The sequence below is a fragment of the Maniola hyperantus genome, chromosome 3, assembly GCF_902806685.2.
Source record: "Maniola hyperantus chromosome 3, iAphHyp1.2, whole genome shotgun sequence".
NCBI classification, from domain to species: domain Eukaryota; kingdom Metazoa; phylum Arthropoda; class Insecta; order Lepidoptera; family Nymphalidae; genus Maniola; species Maniola hyperantus.
This window is the reverse complement of record NC_048538.1, coordinates 3359748-3379641: the sequence shown is the minus strand read 5'-3', so window position 1 is coordinate 3379641 and position 19894 is coordinate 3359748. Positions and strand designations below refer to the sequence as shown.

The window sequence follows — 19894 nt, the reverse complement described above, 5'->3', positions numbered from 1 at the left end:
AAACAAAATTTACATAATTGATTTCATATATTCCGTAACATTATCATACAACTGTTTCAACTCCTCTACCATATCCCGTACTTCAGGCCAACCCTGTCTCTCTGCGGCCCGCACGACTGCCTGTACCGTCAGCCGAGCGGAGGACAGCTGTTGATTTGCTTGGAGGTGGTCTTTCTCTTCAGCCTCATGTCTTGCCTTTAAGCTGTATTCTAAGAGATTCTCAGCTAGCTCGATTACTTTCTTACACGTTTCTGGGTTGTTTGTCCAGTTGCCACTCTGAAACAATTAAAATAAAGCCTTTTAATGAACCATTTCGACGATGATACCATAAGTGTAAGCGGTGATAGTGTAGTGATTTAGATTTAAGACATCGGTTTCCTATTCAGTGGGTTCGGAATTCTATTCTGGGTATATACGTCTAACTTTTCGGAGATATGTGTTAACAATAAAATATCACTTGTTTTATCAGTGAAGAAAAACATCGCGAGAAACCTGCATGCCGGAGAATTCTCGGTGATGCTCGGTTGTAGTAAAACCTGTAAAAACACACACAAAAAAAATCTTACCAGAGTAAATCCTTTATAAGCTTTGAGTAAACGTTGGGCTTTTAACAAATAGGTAGGACTTAGGTCAGAATACAACTGCCATATTTCCGGCTTATTTTGATGTATAGACGTGATCCTTCCAAACAACTCAAGAGCTCGCTTTTGCAATCTGAAACAAAGAATTATAAAAATAAAACTAAAATATTTGAACTCTCCTCTTGTCAAAAACTACACACCCATTTTTTTCATTTTTGTTCATGTTTAAAATGGCTGAACCAATTCAGACAATACTTTTACATGTATGATAGTAATTTACAATTTATTAATTTCCACAAAAACAGAAGATTACAATGTTGATTTCTTCGTGCTCGTAAGCGCTTGGCGACTTGTCTGAGCACTGCACATTCCTCTGTCGTTAGCTTAACAAAGTATGCGGTTAGTTGTAATATGGCTTCTGAAGGGCTATATAGGATACTTTTCCATCATCATCAACCTATCACCGGCTCACTACTGAGCGCAGGCCTTCTCTCACAATGAGAGGGGTTAGAGTCTACGCGATTCTCAAAATCCTATAGTTCTGTAATAAGTGACCGGTGATGAAGTCTTGCAGCTTTTAAAAGTGGCTAGAATATTAAGCACTGATAGTAGAGCAAGCATGCTAAAACAAAACGAAATACGCAAAAAACCTGCCAAATAATAAAATACTTTTTTCACCTAGCAACACTATTGCCATCTGCATCTTTTGCATCGTTAATAATGGCTCTAACAAGCAGCGACAACAGTTCGACATCCTCAAATTTGTGCTGTAAATCGAGTATGCGATGGCATCCGCGGATTACGTCGTCAAAGTGGCCGGTGTCCATGCTCACTATTATTACATTTTCCCATAGCTGAAAAAAAAATCAGTCAGTATTAAGGCTAAATGTGAACCCTACTAAAAGAATCAGTTACAAAATTTATCTCATTGAACCCTGGTCTATCAGGACTAAGCGTGAAATCTATTGAGTTAAAACGAGACAGATGTATAACTCTCACATAAATCTGTCTCGTTTTAACTCAATCTTAAGTCTAAGCATAGTCAAAGTGCACTCTATAGATCTCAGCCTAAGATAAGAAAATAAGCAGGTAATAGGTATGCTTTTGGTGGATTTCAAATACGTAACTATGTAAACATAAACCCCAATAAGACAGCCTAATACACTTCATGAATTAAGTATTTCAAAAATTAACTACAGTTTGTGTGTATCAAGAGAAAATCAAATATCATCAATACACTCAAACATGAATAATTCTCTATTCGAATTTTTAATGAAAATCAAATATTCTGGGTTGCTAGATTTTTCCGAAAAATACTACTTTTATTCCGAAAAATCAAAGAATTGCAACAGGATTTTTAAAAACCTAAACAGACGTGGACGAAGTCGCAGGCATCATCAGTTTTATTTATAACCATAATTTCTCACCTTCCAGTTGTCATAGTTAAATCTGAGCGCTTCCATCAACGCGCGGTATGCTCTGTTCTTGTCTCCCTGCTTCACGTACACCTTCGCTAGGTTGTTCCACGCCTCGAACGTGTTCGGTTGCAGGTAAGTGTACCTCCTATAGGCCTTAGCCGAAAGCTCCCAGTTTTCAGTCATCAGAGCTGCATATCTACAAGAAAATACATGCTTCGCTAATATAGGTAAGTTTGATAGAAAAAAAGTTAAAAAGTGGTACGAACTTTTTGAGAATTGATCTTTTACAGCTGTAATTTGTATTTGTATTTGTATTTATTTGTAAATTATTATAATCAATCCTATCTGTGAAATGTCGACAAGTCACTTAGTAACGTCAAAAACGTGTATTTCCAAAAAAAAAAATGGAATTTTTGGACACAATATAATAATGTCGCTAAGTATTGAAAGATTACAGATAGATTGATTAATTTCGACCGTTTATATTCTGAAAGTAATACATTTTGATCAATGTTGCTAGTTACAATGTTATTCTACCCAATGGTAGATATTGGAATATTACAACGGAATTAACAATTTTAATTAATTCGACCACTTAAGCCTTGTTTCTATGGTTGCATAATTCTCGTTAGGTACTTAATCGGTTGGACACAATCTCTTAACTAAACCAAATCTAACTAAAATTAGTTTAAAAGTAATGTTATCGTTTTCACAATTTTCCCTCTGAAAAAGGGTACCACTACACTTTCACCGTTTCAGTTTAGTTCACAGATCGTGTGCGTACATATGAATACCTAAGCACCACTATATCGAACAAGATTCTAATAACATCCAACACTATAAAAAAAACAAAAGAAATAGATTCATGTCTCACCCTAATCTGAGCCACACTCTCTCCTGTATGGAATTGATGTCGACAGACAGTTCATAGTGCGGGATGCACTCGTCATACTTCTTGTGGTCGAACAGAAAGTTGCCCCAGTGGCGTTGCGCGCGACTGCTCTTGTGGTTAGAAAACTCCCACGCTTTGGAATAGCAGGTGACGTCATCTGCCAAGCAATAGAGGTTATGTAATCCACGGGAGCCGGCAGGATATTTTTCAGGTAACACTATTATACTAAACTAGCTTATACCCGCGACTTCATCCGCGTGGACTACACAAATTTCAAATCCCCATTTCACCCCCATAGGGGTTGAATTTTCAAAAATTCTTTCTTAGCGGATGCCTACGTCGTGCTAGCTATCTGCATGCCAAATTTTAGCCCGATTCATCCAGTAGTTTGAGCTGTGCTGATAGATCAGTCAGTCACCTTTTCCTTTTATATATTTAGATTTAAAGACTTCCCACAGGGTTTAAAATCTACATCCACACAAAAAAAATTATATAAGATTTCTTACCAGTAGCATCGCCAAGAAGACAATACAATTTGACGGTTGGTTTGATGTCTATTTGTTGTTGGATTACTTCTGCGGCCTGAAACAGAAATATTCTGTCATTTGGGTGTTACAGGTAGACCAGAATCTCATGTAATGAAATTCCGAAGTTGGCAACACTGTACTCTATGAATATCTTATGTATATAGTACTCTGTGGTGAATATTAATAAATTCACGACTCAGAATAGCCCTTTAGAAGTAGCCCTATTGTAACACTTACTGTTAGAGCGAGATAGCTAAATGCATTTAAGCTCTTATTAGAACGTGACAAAATGATTACCTATGTTTTGTCCTTATCACCGTGGCCACTTTTTTTTTGTTTGCCAAAATGTATTTGTATGTGAGATTTTGGCAAACAACGTGAAGTGAGATTATGTAGACTCAAGTATTGTCGTAGATAGATTAATAGGTAGATTTAAGTACTGTGTAACCGCGTATGAGATAGCGATAGCACGACGTAACGATGAATGACACGACAATTATTACCATTGTTTAGTAGTCAATAATTGTATTAACCGATCAACAATATTTGTATTAAACGTTTTTTATGTGAAAACAAGTAAATAACTCATGAGAAATACAATTACGCCACGAATTCTCAAAGTTTGTTTCGCAACTAAAGTTGCATGCCTTGTATGTAAGTTGTATGTATTCTTGAAAAAAACCAGTTACACGATAAGGAACAAAAAATAGGTTAGCTGCGTCTCTGTTTATCACATTAGTAACTTTATCTGTGCTCTCTTTTTAGTGTGAATGAGAAAGCAAACGTTCCTGTATCTACCTTTATTACTCTAGCTACGAGTATTGTAAATAAATAATTAATTCGTTTTGTTGTTTTTTGTTTTTGAAGGTATTGTGCAATGGTGGGTTGCAGTATACTAGGCTAGGGACTGAGGGGGCCACGCTAGTTGCATATCTGGTATATCTGTGATTCACCACAGAGTGCTATGTACAGAGGATATTTACAGAGTACAGTGTTGCTAAGTTTGAAATTTCATTTCCGCATTTTTCATGAGATTCTTGTCTACCTATATTTTTGAGCTTTTTTAATGTGCTGATTACGAAAATTCAAGTTTTTCAATTTTTAGACTATAGTTATATAGTTTATAGTATAGACACCTGGAGAGTGACATAAGCTACTTGTTATCCCGGAAAATCAAAGATTTCCCACGGGATTTTTAAAAACCGAATCCACGCGGGCAAAGTCGCGGACATCAGCTAGTAAGTATAGTCAAATATTTACCTTATGTCTCAACTGCAACATAGTGTAGCACACAATAACGTCTTCCCACAGCTGCAGCTTCTGGTATTCCTCCAGAGCTGCCTTCACTAGGCCGAGGCTCAGGTACAGGTCGGCCAACTGCTGGCGCCAGTTCCACGCGGGCGGCAGGCCGGCTGCCCAGAGATATGATAACCTAACGACAAAATATTTGTTAGCAAGTTACGAATTCCAACAGCATCATCATGAGAACCTGTGCCCTGGCAGAGGAACCTAAAAGGAAAAGGTGACTCTAACTGACTGACTGATCTATCAACACACAGTTCAAACTACTAGACCGATCGGGCTGAAAGGAAACATCTTATCTTATGATGAGACAGATGTCTACGTCATAAGTTAGAAATAAGATAGGATTTTTGAGAATTCCGGCCCTAAGAGGGTAAAATAGAAATTTGAAATTTGTATAGTCCACGCGGACAAAAATGCGGCATAAACTAGTTAAATACATAATCCTAATCATATATCCTATAATATTATAAATGTAAAAGTGTGGATGTTTGGATGTTTGTTACTCAATCACGCAAAAACGGCTGAACGGATTTGGATGAAATTTGGAATGGAGATAGATTATACCCTGGATTAACACGTAGGCTACTTTTTATCCTGGAAAATCAAAAAGTCCCCGCGGGATTTTGAAGAATTTAAATCCATGCGGACGAAGTCGTGGGCATCAGCTAGTGAGAAACTCGCCACCGTAGCACGATTCCAATCTTGCATACGCCGGCGTACCACCAACGCTCGTGTCGCACTTAGCTGAACATGCTCCGAACGAAACATACTAAATATCTAAATTATAGTAGGTGGGAATAAGGTAAAAAACCGGCCAAGTGCGAGTCAGGCTCGTGCAACGAGGGTTCCGTACTACAGTCGAATTTTTCGACATTTTGCAGGATAATTCAAAAACTATGATACATAAAAATAAATAAAAATCTGTTTTAGAAGGCACAGGTGAAGACCTTTCATATGATACCCCACTTGATATAGTTATCTTACTTAGAAAGTTGAAAATACTAATTATTAATTTATGACCACAAATATTTTTTTGTGTGATGCAACCCTAAATTTACGGTTTTCAGATTTTTCCCCAAATGTCAGCTATAAGATCTACCTACCTGCCAAATTTCATGATTCTAGGTCAACGGGAAGTAAGTAGGTTTCTTGACAGACAGACGGACAGACAGACAGACAGACAACAAAGTGATCCTATAAGGGTTCCGTTTTTTCTTTTGAGGTACGGAACCTTAAAAACGAACGTAAAAAAGCACTTGTAAAAAGTTTACTTGAATAAAATATATTCTACTAGCTGATGTTCGCGACTTCGTTCGCGTGGATTTAGGTATAAAGATCCCGTGGGAACTCATTGATTTTCTGGCATAAAAAGTAACTTATGTCACTCTCCAGGTCTATACCCTGGAGAGTGACAAAAAAATCACGTCAATCCGTTGCTCCGTTGCGACGTGACTGAAGGACAAACCAACAAACAAACAAACTTTCGCATTTATAATATGGGTAGGTACCGATTCTATTCTAAGGTTTAGTTAATACGATAGGTGACATGTTGTGATAGACGTTACAGGCACGTGCTAATTTTTTTAATTTTTTTTTATTCAGATACAAGTTAGCCCTTGACTGCAATAAATAAATAAATAAAATAAAAATCTTTTTTATTCGAATAAACTTTTACAAGTACTTTCGAATAGTCGGATGCATCTACCACTGGTTCGGAATGCCTTTCCTACCGAGAAGAACCAGCAAGAAACTCGGCTGTCTCACCTGATGGTAAGTGATGATGCAGTCTAAGATGATAGCGGGCTAAACTGGAAGGGGTATGGCAGTTTTTATTAAACCCATACCCCTAAGGTTTCTACACGGCATCATACCGGAACGCTAAATCGCTTGGCGGCACGGCTTTGCTGGTAGGGTGGTAACTAGCCATGGCCGAAGCCTCCCACCAGACAAACCCAGATTTAAACCCAGTATTCTCACCGGCCAGTAGCGGCAACTCCTGACTTGTCATTAACAATAGCTTCAGCTTGCAGCATCGCGCGCTCCACCGTGCGCTTATGATTCGCCTCTAATTTACACCGAATGAGCAGAGCGGCCACGCGGGTCGACCACGGCCCGCTCTTCTGCAATAATATCGCCTCTATGTAAGGTTTTATCTCCTCGTCGCGAAGATCGTCTTTGGGCTGAGACTTTTGGATGTATTGGCTATAAGAAATATTCAATAAAATCAAGATTTATTAGGCATTCAATTTGCCAACTTACCTGCAATCTTACCTGCTGATCAGTGATGTAGCAACGTAAGATGAAAGCAGGCAACTTGGAAGAGGTACATCAGTGTTGTCGTCACTGTGTTTACCACTGATTCAATGGTACTGAACCAATGACCCGACAATCGACTATCAAAAAGTGTAATTTATTACCTACTATCTGATGCCCGCGACATCGTACGCGTGGTATTTAGGTTTTTAAAAATCCCGTGGGAACTCATCAATTTTCCGGGATGAAAAGTAGCATATGTCCTTCCCCGGGATATAAGCTAACTCTGTACCAAATTTCATCAAAATCGGTTAAAAGGTTGGGCCGTGAAAAGCTAGCAGACAGACAGACAGACACACTTTCGCATTTATAATATTAGTATGGATTTTGAATAAATTATTTGACTATTTGACTAATGTTAATAACGATTCAAAAGCATTGTAATAGTTTATTTAAACAGAAATCATTCTATTTTTATCTATTGAAGATGAACACAAAATAAATGTATTTCTCAGGGTGTTATGGACAGTATGGTACATTTACAGTACAGTAAGTAGTACGTACCTTTTGTCTGAGCCAAGCAAAAACACTTATTGCTTTTTTACAGTGGGCAAATGTCAGTTGATATCAACCACAGACCAATAAAAGATAGATCCCCAGTGTTATATGTGTGTTTACACTGTGTTAATGGTCTAAGGTTATCTATAAAGCACACTTTGACTTTGCTCAGACTAACGGTGGTTACGCACTCATCTAATCCGAATCAGTAAAAATACATTCCTTTTTGTTACGTATGGGAGCTTATGACATGTCGTAGATAATTGCTAGTATTCTCACGGATGACGGAGAGAAACTCGGATGACGGAAGTGCAGTGCGTAATCACCGTTAAGGCACTGTTAAAACAAGTCAGAGTTATATTACTGGCATAAATCTGTCTCTGTTATGAAACTTAAGTCTGAGCAAAGTCAAAGTTAAGAGCCTCAATAGCTCAACCGGTATAGGCTGAAAACCGAAAACCCCGCCCGTTGCACTATTGTCGTACCTACTCCTAGCAAAAGCCTGACGCTTAATTGGAGAGGAAAGGGGAATATTAGTCATTTAATATGGCTAAAATTCTTAAAAAAAAAAAAGTACGCTCCAATAGATCTCATACTTAAGTGTAAGGATATAAAATACTCACACAGTGAGTAAGCATAGTGTCTGTTCCAAGCTAGGCAGGTCAGCTTGCACTATATTTTCGCTGAAGGCTATCTTGTTGAGTCGCACGTCGTCCTGCAACTCGACCTCTGCAGGCAAGTTGGAGTCGCCATGACTTTGCTCAGCAGGCGGACGGTCTATACCAGAGTCTAGCTCACTGGACAGTGCTAATTGAGCTAGTGCTTCTTGCTGGAACTTTGTACGCTTTCCTAACACACCTAGAAGAAAAAAAACCTTAAAATAAACTCGCAGCTGTATCCATCTATACGAATATTATAAATGTGAGTGTGTTTGTTTGTCCTTCCTTCACACCCTAATTAAGCAACCAATTGACTTGATTTTTGGCGTAGAGATAGTTGAAAGGATGCAGAGTAACATAGGCTACTTTTTATCCTGGAAAATTAGAGTTCCACAGGATTTTTGAAAACCTAAATCCACATGGATGACGTCCTGGGCATCAGCTAGTATCATGATAATGTTGAAGGGTTACTCATCCCACACTGCACTTCCTATTTGTATCACTGGTGATAAACATAGTGCCTTCACACAACTGTTACACTAACTTTTACACATTACTAACTGTTACACATTGTTACACTAACTTACCAGTCAGCTCCAGTTTCAATCCAGCGATTTCTCTCGCTTTCAACAAGTACTCTTCAACTTTTTGCACTCTCCCGTACATTAGGTATGCCTGCGCTATCTCCAAGTACAACAGTATCTTTAACCGAGGCTTGTCCAGTATTTGCGAAACATTGTATAGTTTGGCAATTATTAGTTCCAGCTCATTGTAAAGAGTTGCACTTGTGTCTTCAAGGGCCCTCTGATGGGTAACCTTGCTGCGGAAACACCACCAAAGGTTAACCTGAAAAAGTTACATCAAAATCACATGTTTAGTCAACGTTAGTCCGACTAGTTTCAAACCCATCTGGGGTCCTCTCACAAAGGGAGTCAGTTCGCGCACGCGCCGCTGCTAAGACTGCGCGCCGCGCGCGCCCTGTATTGTATATAACGGGTGTGATATATTATATATAATGAAAATCACTCACGATAGTTTAAATGCTAAAATCCATATTAATATTATAAATGCGAAAGTATGTATATCTGCTAGCTTTTCACAGTCCATCCCTTCAACCAATTTTGACGAAATGTAAGAGATAGGTTACATCTTGGAGATGAACTTATGCTACATTTTATGCAGGAAGATCAAAGAGTTTTTACAGAATTTTTAAAAACCTAAATCTACATGGAAGATAGTTACAGGAATAACATTACTTGGTGCATTAAGCTCGTTATTTTTTTTTTGCAGAACAGTTTTTTGATAAATATTTTATTTTATTTTATTCAGATACAAGTTAGCCCTTGATGCAGTTTTTATTAAATCCATGCCCCTTTGGTTTCTACACAGCATTGTACCGGAACGCTAAATCACTTGGCGGCACGGCTTTGCCGGTAGGGTTGCAAATTAGCAACGGCCGAAGCCTCCCACCAAACGTATATATTAGGGACACAATGGGGCCGATTCTCTAGTACACAATCTCTAAACTAAACTAAATTAACAGGTCTAAATCTAGTGCTTTCCTTTTCCGCAAGAAACATAATGAAAGGGATAGCAATAGATTTAGACGTGATATTTTAGTTTAGTTTAGAGATTGTGTACAAAGGAATTAGCCACATTATCTCGAAAGAATAAGACTCTAGTCTATGGAGCACACTTTGACTTCTCAGGTATAGACAGACACAGTTAAAACAAGATGGATGGATGGACTAGGAAATAGTAGATGCATCCGACTATTCGAAAGTACTTGTAAAAGTTTATTTGAATAAAAAAGATATTTTTTTTAAAAATATTAATGATAAATGGACTGGAACGAGATGGAGAAAAAAAGAGATGGATTTATATCAATTATATCTCTGTCTTACTGTAACTTTAAGTAAAGTCAAAGTACGCTCTATAGACCTTAACCTGAAAGTAGAACTCACCAGATTTTGCTCCACAGCACACAGTGCAGAGAAAATTTGTGAAGAAAAGTATAGTAACTCTGGATATAAAATGTTTGTGTATAAAGGTTCTGAGTCACGCTGCAACTTTAACAACACATCCACGTCTTGAGGCCAATCAACACCTAAATATTTATTTAGCTCCAGCTCTTCAGGGTGAGGATTCCAATTTATTTCACAAAACGTTAGAATAGAGCATACTGCTGTATGTAACGTCTTTTTCATTTTATCATCTTGATAACTTTTCAAGTGAATTCCTAAAGCATCAATTTCGAGCCCACTGGACATAAATTCCTTACATAAATCAGTATTTTCTAGTGCCCATTTACCTGACCATAGCTTCTTGACAATATCAGGGGCTGCAATTTAGAAATATTAATAAACTTAGCTTGTTTAAAAATACGACTTACCTATAATAATTTATTTTAAAACGAATGCAACGTTACCTGCATCACTTATTTGATCATCGTAATTACACATATGAAGAATTTCTTCGTTTGAAGTCATTTTAAAAGAAATCACCTCCTAAGTTTGAAATAAAATTAATTGAAATTGATTAAATAAACATAACCTTTGAATAAAAGTCACATGAAAATGAAAACAAAACATGTGAACACAGAGTATTTAACTGTGCACTGTGGTTTTTATAGTTATGTTGAAATGTGTTGTCTCTTACACGCATACGAAAATTTCAATAAGCTTGAGCTAGTTTCCGATTCACTATTTTCTAAAGGACATAAGGGCAAAAATTAGATTGTGCCTTTTTCTTTTAGCCTATCCCCTGTGATAAATCCGTGATCTTTGATAAATTGATATAACAGTTTAAAAATAGCATTACCAACAAAAGTTATACCTATTTTATCCACAGATTAATAGGGATATTTTGTCCTTACCATAAATTCCTACCAAAAACATAAAAACCGCCAATTTTTTTTTTTAAATTAAATAGTTAGTTTATAAATATAGGTAGGTACTTAAATCTAAATTAAAGTACTTAAATAATATTAAATTAAAACAAACAAACTTAAATAAACCTTACTAACTTAAAATTAAGCGTCGTCAAAAAGTCCGCCCTTGCTTGGTTGCCCCTGAGCCAAAGGTGCCCATTAAGCTGGCACCATTGCCACACTGTACCAATATTAGTTGTTTCGCCCTAAAATAGGTGAAACCTCTACAAGTGGAAACACCTTGGATGAGGAAATACTGAGACGTCAATTTGACAAATTACATTTACAGATACAGATAAGAAATATTTTCTGGAACTGCTTTTCTGTTATCTTTTTGGATTTTAAAATTTCAACTAAAAAACTCATTTTATAAATTAAAATCTAAGATTAAAGTACATGGAATAATTATTTCATTACAGTGAAATTTTAAAATTTTAATGTAATAGATGATTGGTTTATAATGATTTGTTCAAATTTTTTAATCTGTAGTGGTCATGGTGGGTGGCCGGGTTTCGTGTATTTTTAGGTTAAGAAATAAAAATATGAATTTATAAATTATTTAACAAAACTTGACCAAAAATGAAACTTTCTCAATTTATGGAGTCAACACTGTTAACAATACCAGCAATCCTTTGCACATTGTTAGTTTGGAAACTCATTTCTAGTTTACGGTAAGTGATACCGAGTGAGTGGTAAGGTTATACTAATACTTTCCCGCCGTTCTAGTGATTTTACTAAACATAATTTCTTTCAGGTCGTCTCTACCTTGGAGAGTAAACTGTTGGTTTTGCAACAGTAATATTTGGGTGAAATACATTGATCGTAACTGTTGGACGTGCCCGAAATGCGACCAGTACAACGGGTTTACTAAGGTACTTTTTTTTCTTAACGTTACATAAAAAAGACAGTAAAAAACATTCTGATTCATCCAACTGATCATAAATGTGTATTTTAGGATGGTGACTACAACAAAGCGCTATGTACAAACATTCAACAGGTTTCAAAGAGTCCCAAGTTATTCCAAAGAAGTCCACTCAAAAATGGTCTCTGCAGGATGTGCAATATTAACCAGCAGCTTAAGGTGACGCAACTAGCGAATTTTGTGCCCATGAATGAGAAAAAATATGATGAAGAAATTGACTCCTACAGGTACTTAACAATTATTATCACATTACTATGTGTTGTGTGCGACAATCAGGGTGGGGACGCCCCGATTGCCATCTCGACCTACGCGTACTATTATACACCACCTCCCATTGTCCATTTGTTCGTTTTCTCCCTAGAGTTAAGGTTGTCTGGAAGAGATTAGGGATGAGACGTATTTACGCTACCAGGTTTTAAAACCAGGGCTTTGCTTCCAAGTAGGCCGCCCTGGTGTGGGTGGAATTTACTTGCAAGTAATTATTCACGAATAGGATTGTTCTCCTTATACATATGACAACACGGGCCGAATTCCTATGCAATTATTTTTGCAAGTATTATCCACAAATAGGATTGTGGTCTTTATATGTATGACAACACGGATCGATTTCATATGCCATAAAAAGATTTCGACCTTCAACATATTTTTTACCTGACTACGGCAAAGCCAAAAGTAAGGGTTATGAGAAGGACCAGGGCTTCGAACTTGCAAGACTTTCTTCACAAATAGGATTGTGCACCTTATTCATATGAAAACACGGTCCGATTTTCTATGCAATAAAAATACTTTGAACTTCCAAGTCTTTTCACAAATAGGATTGTGCTCTTTATATGTATGATAACACGGATCAATTTCCTATGCTATAAAATTACTTCGAGCTTTACTGCCAAATACTTTCAAGTATTTTAAAACCTGGTTTTAGACCCTGGTATTTTTACGTACTCGTACTTGGAAGCCCTGGTAGGTATTGAATTTTGCAAGTATGTCTCATCCCTAGAAGAGATCGCTATTTAGCGATAAGACCGCCTTTTTGTAAGTAGGTACTTATTAAGATTTCTTTTTGTAACCTGCCATTTGTGTTTCTGTTGTGCAATAAAGTATATACATACATACATACATACTATACCTACCTGCCTCTCATTAAAAATTTAAAAAAAAAATACTGGGATGAAATTAATATTAGGTCACACAGAGATCAATAATATAATTGCATAAGGAAATTGCTATTTTGGCTATTTTATTTTAATAGATTAAATTAATAATAATTAGTGTGTAAACTGATTAAATAATAATACAAAATATAGTTTAGTTTATTCAGATACAAGATAGCCCTTGACTGCAATCTCACCTGGTGGTATGTGATGATGCAGTCTAAGATGGATGCGGGGCTAACCTGGAAGGGGTATGGCAGTTTTTATTAAACCTATGCCCCTTTGGTTTCTACACGGTATCGTACCGGAACGCTAAATCGCTTGGCGGCACGGCTTTGCCGGTAGGGTGGTAACTAGCCACGGCCGAAGCCTCCCACCAGACGAATATATAGATAATATTAGGCAATAATAATAGAAATTAGACAAATAAGTATTATCTTATTATCTAAACTGAGTACTTAGTTTGTGTAAATCGGTTAAATAATTAAGTTTATAATATAATTGTTTGACCTCAGTTAATTTGCTATCAAAATATAACATGAAAATTCCATCAATTCAATTAACCACATGTGTTATGTTAATTATATCCAACACTAATATTTATTTTATGTTCGTGCCTAATAATATTGTTGTATTTTTCAGAACACTGTTAGAAAAAGCATACAGTCTATGCAGTCCATGCAAAAAAGTCTTGCAAAAGAAACTTCATAAGGAAAAAGAGATGTTGTTAGTTTCAAAATTATTAGAAAAAAGGGCTTTGAACAGAAGTGATCAAAAAATTCAAAAACAAAATGAACTAATAAAGAATATAATAAATAGTACATCTAGGCTATTAGCGATAATTGTACTTGTTTTGGTAATAGTTGAATTCCACAGAAATGCTTTGAAACACAAAAATTTATCAAACACAATATATAATGTTGAAGAAATTATTTGGAGCCTCGTAGAACGAGTTTTTTCTATTGTTAAAATGAAAACGTTTCTTACATTCCCTTCACTAGAATATCAACATATTGACATGAATTATATAGATATAGAGATATTTACATGCTTTATTGGACTTGACCATTTGATGCAGAAAGCATTAGGAAGTGTTGTATGTTTCATACAGATAATAGGACATATTTGGAATATAAACAAAGCACAATATTGTATACTGATTGAATTGTTCTGGTCTGTTTTTGTACTGACTGCAATAGCACAAGATTATGTGACTGCAGACCCATTAATTATGAGCTTAATAAAAGTAAGTATAATAGATTAAAATAAATCCAAAGTATCTGTCATTTTATTTTATTAACTCTCACTAATTAATTTTATTTGTTTCAGTTATTTTGTACATTGGCGGTACTGCTTGTCTATAGACATTTAAATAACAAGACTATTGTTGTACGCTTTACAAGAAAAAATATTACGCCAAAGAAATTGGAGAATTTTGCGAGTGGTGCACCAAAAAAACTTAATGACGAAGAAGATAATATATCTTTGGATACGGACGACGATGTGTCACTCAGCAAGTTCGGCTTGCACAACTTGACTGATTCATCCAACGAAACTGCCAGCTTGGTGAACCATAGTCTTGTGAACGGTCGATCATTTACCCCCCGCAATGATTTATGGAGCAAACCGAAACTCAATTCAACATTTACTGTAAATTCTGTTACAACTGGCCCAAAATCTGAGTCTGTTTTCGTGAAACCATCTTTCAATAAATACCAGAAGATCGACGATTCGGACTCCGAGTTAGATGAGAGCATAAGTTCACTGTGTATAAGTAGTCCTAAAAAGAAGAGCTCGAAAAGAAATCCTGTTTTTGCGTTGCGTAAATTCACGGCGTCGCCAAATTTCGTCGTTCCGACTCCCTTAAGCCGATCGAGACCCGTCATATCGCCCAGCAAGCTCGGCCACAGCACTTCCTGGGTAGCGGGCGGCTACTGGGGCACTGAGGGGGAGCGCCAGACTATATTTAACGTAAACGGGAGTCGCTCGTCTAGTCAAAGTTCGGGGTTTGAGTCGCAAGGGTCCAGTAACCAACGTAATATTTTCTCTCAGCCTCCGTCTCGAGAAGAATCCGTTTGTGGAGAGCCCGATAAGCATACAGTATTCGACCGATTCCAAAACTGCAACATGAATAATTATAATCAAAACCCGTCATTATTCGCGCCGGTTAGCTCGCCGGTGTATCCTCAAATGCAGTACAACAGCCATGTACAAATACCTCAGCCGAGATTAGCTCAGCATACTTTTGTATCTCAGAATGTGTTCGCACACCAGCAGTTCGCGCCGCACAGTATGTTCAAGGCCCCTGGAGGGTCCCGACTGATCAAGTTGCCTCAAGACCATTTCGTGTCTCGCTGAATGCTCAATTGCTAGTCGGATTGGCATAAGTAGTATCTTTTTCGTTCAACTAACACTTTTATATTTTGATTGTTGTTTTTTTACTACTATATCATGAGACGTGAACTGCCATTATCATAAGGATACTTTGTTAAGTTATATGTATTTCACTTTCATTAGTTGTAAGCGGTTATTATTAGTTGTATGTAACGGATGAGTGAACCTAGCTGTAAGTGTATCTGCTGATCTCTTGTTGGGGCCGGGTGACGGCCATATTATATGAAAGCATTAAGAATTATTGTATTGTTACGACTTTTACACGGACGTCACTGTCCTTTCTCGAACAAAATGTGATATTTAAAGACTAGGTAATTTTTGCAAAAAGTAAAGAAAAATGATTCTTGATGTTATCATTATTTTGATTTTGTCATCTTGTAGCGAAAACTTTTTGTGAAGCTCCTGAAATAAAAGTTATAGACATCAATTGATTTGTTTAATTTTATCTAACATGCAAAATACAGTGCGACAAGGCTCTTTTGGCGCGTGGCGAAAATCGGAACTAACATTGCCATCAAGTGTCCCCTTTGTTCTTGTTTTGAATAGTATTTGCCTTTGTTCTACAACTAACGCCCCCCTGTCAAAGTCATTCAAGAGCCTTGTCGCACTGTATGTGTTTATCTATTTCACTTATTTAAAGATCTTTGGAATTCAAACTAAATAAAGCACTGCACAACACAACATAAGTATTTATAGAATCTATATTAGTAACAGTGGTTAAGACGTCTGCTTACTATTCGGGTGGTCGTGAGTTCGATCCCGAGCACGCAATTCTAACTTTTCGGAGCTATGTGCGTTTTGCGAAGACCCAAGATAGATGCAACTAACTTAGAAGACGTAGGTACCCCTACTTGATTTCTATGCGGCAGTCTTTCATCGGATTAGACCAGAGACAATTTAGAAATAAATAAAGTTCCGAAATCGAAATCGGAACCTTATACTGCGTAAGGGAATCTTGGTTCAAGATGAATATCAACTAACGAATTCCTTGCTTTTCTTTCGCATCGCTGCAAGTACTGATGAGGCGTCGGCGGCACGTAGGTGTCTTCATACAGGGTCGACGAATAGTCTGACACATTGGTACACTTCCACTCGTGCTCCATGAATTTCTTCAGGCCCCATTCTGTTACGTTACCCTTGGGAAAAAAGGATTTTTCCGCAAAGCAGAGCAGTGCACCACAGCGCAGCGCACCGCACTGCAGTGAACTGCACCGCACCGCAGCACACCGAACCGCAGCGCAGGACACCGCACGCCACTGCAGCGCACCGCACCACAGCGCAACGCACCGCACAGCGAGCAGTGCACCATATCGCATCGCACCACAGCGCAGCGTACCACACTGCAGCGCAGCGCAACACGTCGCACCCCTCCGCACCGCAGCGCAACACACCGCACGATAGCGTACCACAGCGCAGCGCCCCGCACCGCTCCTTAACACACCACTGCAGCGCATCGTACCGTACCCATAAAGGCCTTTTTAATTTTTTTATTGTTTGTTGTCATAGCGTAGCGGCAATAGAAATACACATTTCTGTAAAAATATCAACTCTACCTATTGCGAGTCACGAGATCCAGCCCGCTGACAGATAGCCGGACGGACAGAGTAGGTACAGGCAGCGGAGGCTTATTACTTAATAGGGTCCCGTTGATACCCTTCGGGTACGGATTACGGAATCCTAAAAATGGCATCTCCATACAATTTTAGCCGATTTATGCAAAGTTGATGTTAACTTTGAATAGATATAGGTAACTACACTAACGGTTGTACTCTTATGTATTCTGAGGTTTAGTAAATAAAATATATTTTAATTTTTTTTTGTGATATGTAACCACTTCGGTTTTCGGATCTTTACCTTTACTTGTGCTATGAGACCTAACTTACCTGCCAAATTTCATGATTCTAGGTCAACGCAAAGTACCCTATATGTTTCTTGATAGACACGTCACACGACAGTCGAACAGACAGACAGACAACGAAGTGATGATCCAATAAGGGTTCGTTTTTTCCTTTTGAGGTACGATACCTTAAGTAGGTAGGTACTTGGATTTTAGGCTGTTAGGTAAGTGTTTTGTACTAACGAAGCATTTCATAAGGTCCGGCTGCGGATATAACTGGTGCTTGCTGCGTCTGTAATATCGTTGGATGGGTCCACAGAGCGGCTTGGGCAGATGGTTGTACACCACGTCGGAAGTAGTGGCGAAGTTGCCGCAGCCGTCGTGGCTGTCGTGACGGATTATAGCGTTCACATTGCCCTACAATGGGTTTATAAACATTTCCATATAGATCTGTATAGGGACATCTCTCTTCCTAGATCAGGGGGTGTACACTGCGCATCACCCTGAACTTTGGGGACTATACCAAGGCCATTACGAATGTGCGTACTGTGTCATAAATTATTTTATCAGACCTCTCGCTCGCACTTAGGTCTTATGAAACTGGAACTGGTGTTGTATGTTTATACAAAAGCGCCCATACTTTTTACCTGCAACTACGTCTACTACTGCGTCCGAACGGCATCCATTTATCGATAATGACTTCTGCGGCATTCTCACAACCCTATGATCGTAATGATTTATGGCCAAGTTCGCACATTCGTAATGGCCTTAGTATAGGTACCTAAGTAAATTCCTATTGTTACCTACCTAGTAAGTAAGTTAATATATTTAAATACCTACCTACATATCAAAAATAAATTTTATGAAGTGTAGGTAAAATCATTCCCTATCATAAAAATTATAAATAACTAGGTACCTAGTGTTAAATTTCCACTTACGTACGAGTACTATCCATGTAATTACCACTTCATAACGACTACGGTGTTAAGTAGGTACTTAGATAAGTGTACCTACTTAGTTATTTGATAAGTACCAGCTACCTAGCTAGCTAGATATAATCAAGTATATTTTATCTCGAGTAGTTAAATAAGGTTGATACATATTATGTATATAGGTATGTATGACTACCTGCAAACCATTTAATTTATTTAACCGGAAATCCGGTTGCCTTGATTCTGGCTTTAATTTCACATAGTCAATTTTCTCTTTGGGTGGAAAATAAAGCGTACCACCTTTGGGGCACTCGATTCGGTCCTCAACCCAATTTCCTGGAGGAAAAAAGGTGTGTTATACTTATATAGGTAGGTGTTTATAATATCTTTATTCTTCACTAAAATGTCTTCCTACACCTGTCATGTCTTCTCACAGTAATCAATCACATAGGTTTAAATTTTTAAAATCCCGTGGGAACTCTGTGACTTTCCGGGATAAAAAGTAACCTATGTCACTCTCCAGGTCTTTATCTATAGGTACCCATGCAAAAAATCACGTCAATCCGTTGCACCATGATTGAAGGACAAAATAATTAATCTAAAGCCGAAATAACAACGCGAGCAATCCTCAGAGCGTTTGTGCACTTATCCGTATTCGATTCGTATTCGTGATTCTTCGAAGTGGCCAGCATACAAATACGTAGGTAGTTAGGTACTCATTCGATTCGTATTTTTACAGAATCAGTGATTGCACGGATGACTGCACAAACGCCCTCAGAAATGCTGAGAGTGAGTAGGTACCAGCAGGCCGATTGCGAATCGACTGCACCTATCATTTAATGACAGCATCAATGTCAAAATATGGTTTTCCTATCACGGTTCGGTGAGACAGTCCACAAAGGATAGATGTGGACAAAAAAATGTTTTGACAGTTCATTTACACTATCGATAAAATTTATTGTATGAAAAATGCTATTGCGGACGCGTTTTGAAGTTTGATGTCATATAAGAACCTCGACAAATGTTACGTCAAATGAGGTTTTCATTGAAACAACTCGAGAGGTGTTTTTATCAGTGACATAAGCTATCCGCAAATCGTTTTACTACTCATATTAATTAAAATAAAGTTATGAAAGGGATTAAAAAAGGCTATAGTAATTCTTCTGCTAGATAAGAAATCAATTATTAATTTTAGAAGCTAGTATAATAGTATAAAAGCATTTTTAGATTAATATAAGTCTCATAAGTACTTTTAAAAGAATATGTGATGACTCTTTCATTAGTAGGTTTGATGCACAGAGTACATTAAATATAGAGGTATACTAACACTGAGAAATGAGAATCACAGAGTACTTTCTACACGCACCTATAACTTCTTGGAGAACAGTTATGTGCATTTTAAGTAAATAATTAAATATCATTGCTTTAACGGTGATGGAAAACATCGTGTGGAAACGTGCATGCCTGAGAGTTCCCCAAAATGTTATCAAAGGTGTGTGAAGTCTACCAATCCGCATTTGGCCAGCATGGTAGACT

The 19894-nt window shown here is 37.6% G+C and overlaps 3 protein-coding genes across 3 annotated transcripts; 1 reads left to right on the top strand and 2 right to left on the bottom strand.

Annotated features, from left to right (window-relative positions):
• Positions 1–8: 8 nt before the first annotated feature.
• LOC117996247 (tetratricopeptide repeat protein 27) lies at positions 9–10798 on the bottom strand. The gene is made up of 12 exons (XM_034984288.2): positions 10622–10798; positions 10158–10534; positions 8781–9039; positions 8158–8392; positions 6701–6925; positions 4679–4850; positions 3398–3473; positions 2874–3048; positions 2009–2195; positions 1260–1435; positions 567–714; positions 9–276 (listed from the first exon to the last, which is right to left on the bottom strand). The coding sequence occupies exons 1-12, from the start codon at positions 10680–10682 to the stop codon at positions 10–12; spliced, it is 2358 nt and encodes a 785-aa protein (XP_034840179.1). The 5' UTR covers positions 10683–10798; the 3' UTR covers position 9.
• Positions 10799–11590: 792 nt separating this feature from the next.
• On the top strand, positions 11591–16016 carry LOC117996248 (uncharacterized). Its single transcript, XM_034984290.2, has 5 exons — positions 11591–11793; positions 11877–11994; positions 12078–12271; positions 13838–14441; positions 14525–16016. Exons 1-5 carry the CDS (start codon positions 11702–11704, stop codon positions 15551–15553), a joined length of 2037 nt encoding a protein of 678 aa, XP_034840181.1. The 5' UTR covers positions 11591–11701; the 3' UTR covers positions 15554–16016.
• Positions 14663–18704, bottom strand: LOC117996405 (uncharacterized; the record flags this gene model as incomplete). The annotated part of the gene is made up of 4 exons (XM_034984462.2): positions 14663–15991; positions 16571–16725; positions 17670–17843; positions 18555–18704. Coding segments are annotated over 4 exons (525 nt in total), but the record flags the coding sequence as incomplete, so codon positions are not given.
• Positions 18705–19894: the final 1190 nt, after the last annotated feature.

What these genes read in the sequence shown, in the direction of transcription:
- LOC117996247 (XM_034984288.2), bottom strand. Translation starts at nt 10,682, where the DNA reads ATGACTTCAAACGAAGAAATTCTTCATATGTGTAATTACGATGATCAA. An exon ending in TGATCAAATAAGTGATGCAG is followed by an intron (nt 10,535 to 10,621) that starts GTAACGTTGCAT and finishes TCTAAATTGCAG; the next exon opens with CCCCTGATATTGTCAAGAAG. An exon ending in TGTTGCAGTTGAGACATAAG is followed by an intron (nt 3,474 to 4,678) that starts GTAAATATTTGA and finishes TTTCTGTTTCAG; the next exon opens with GCCGCAGAAGTAATCCAACA.
- LOC117996248 (XM_034984290.2), top strand. Translation starts at nt 11,702, where the DNA reads ATGAAACTTTCTCAATTTATGGAGTCAACACTGTTAACAATACCAGCA. An exon ending in AGTACAACGGGTTTACTAAG is followed by an intron (nt 11,995 to 12,077) that starts GTACTTTTTTTT and finishes TGTGTATTTTAG; the next exon opens with GATGGTGACTACAACAAAGC. An exon ending in TAATTATGAGCTTAATAAAA is followed by an intron (nt 14,442 to 14,524) that starts GTAAGTATAATA and finishes TATTTGTTTCAG; the next exon opens with TTATTTTGTACATTGGCGGT.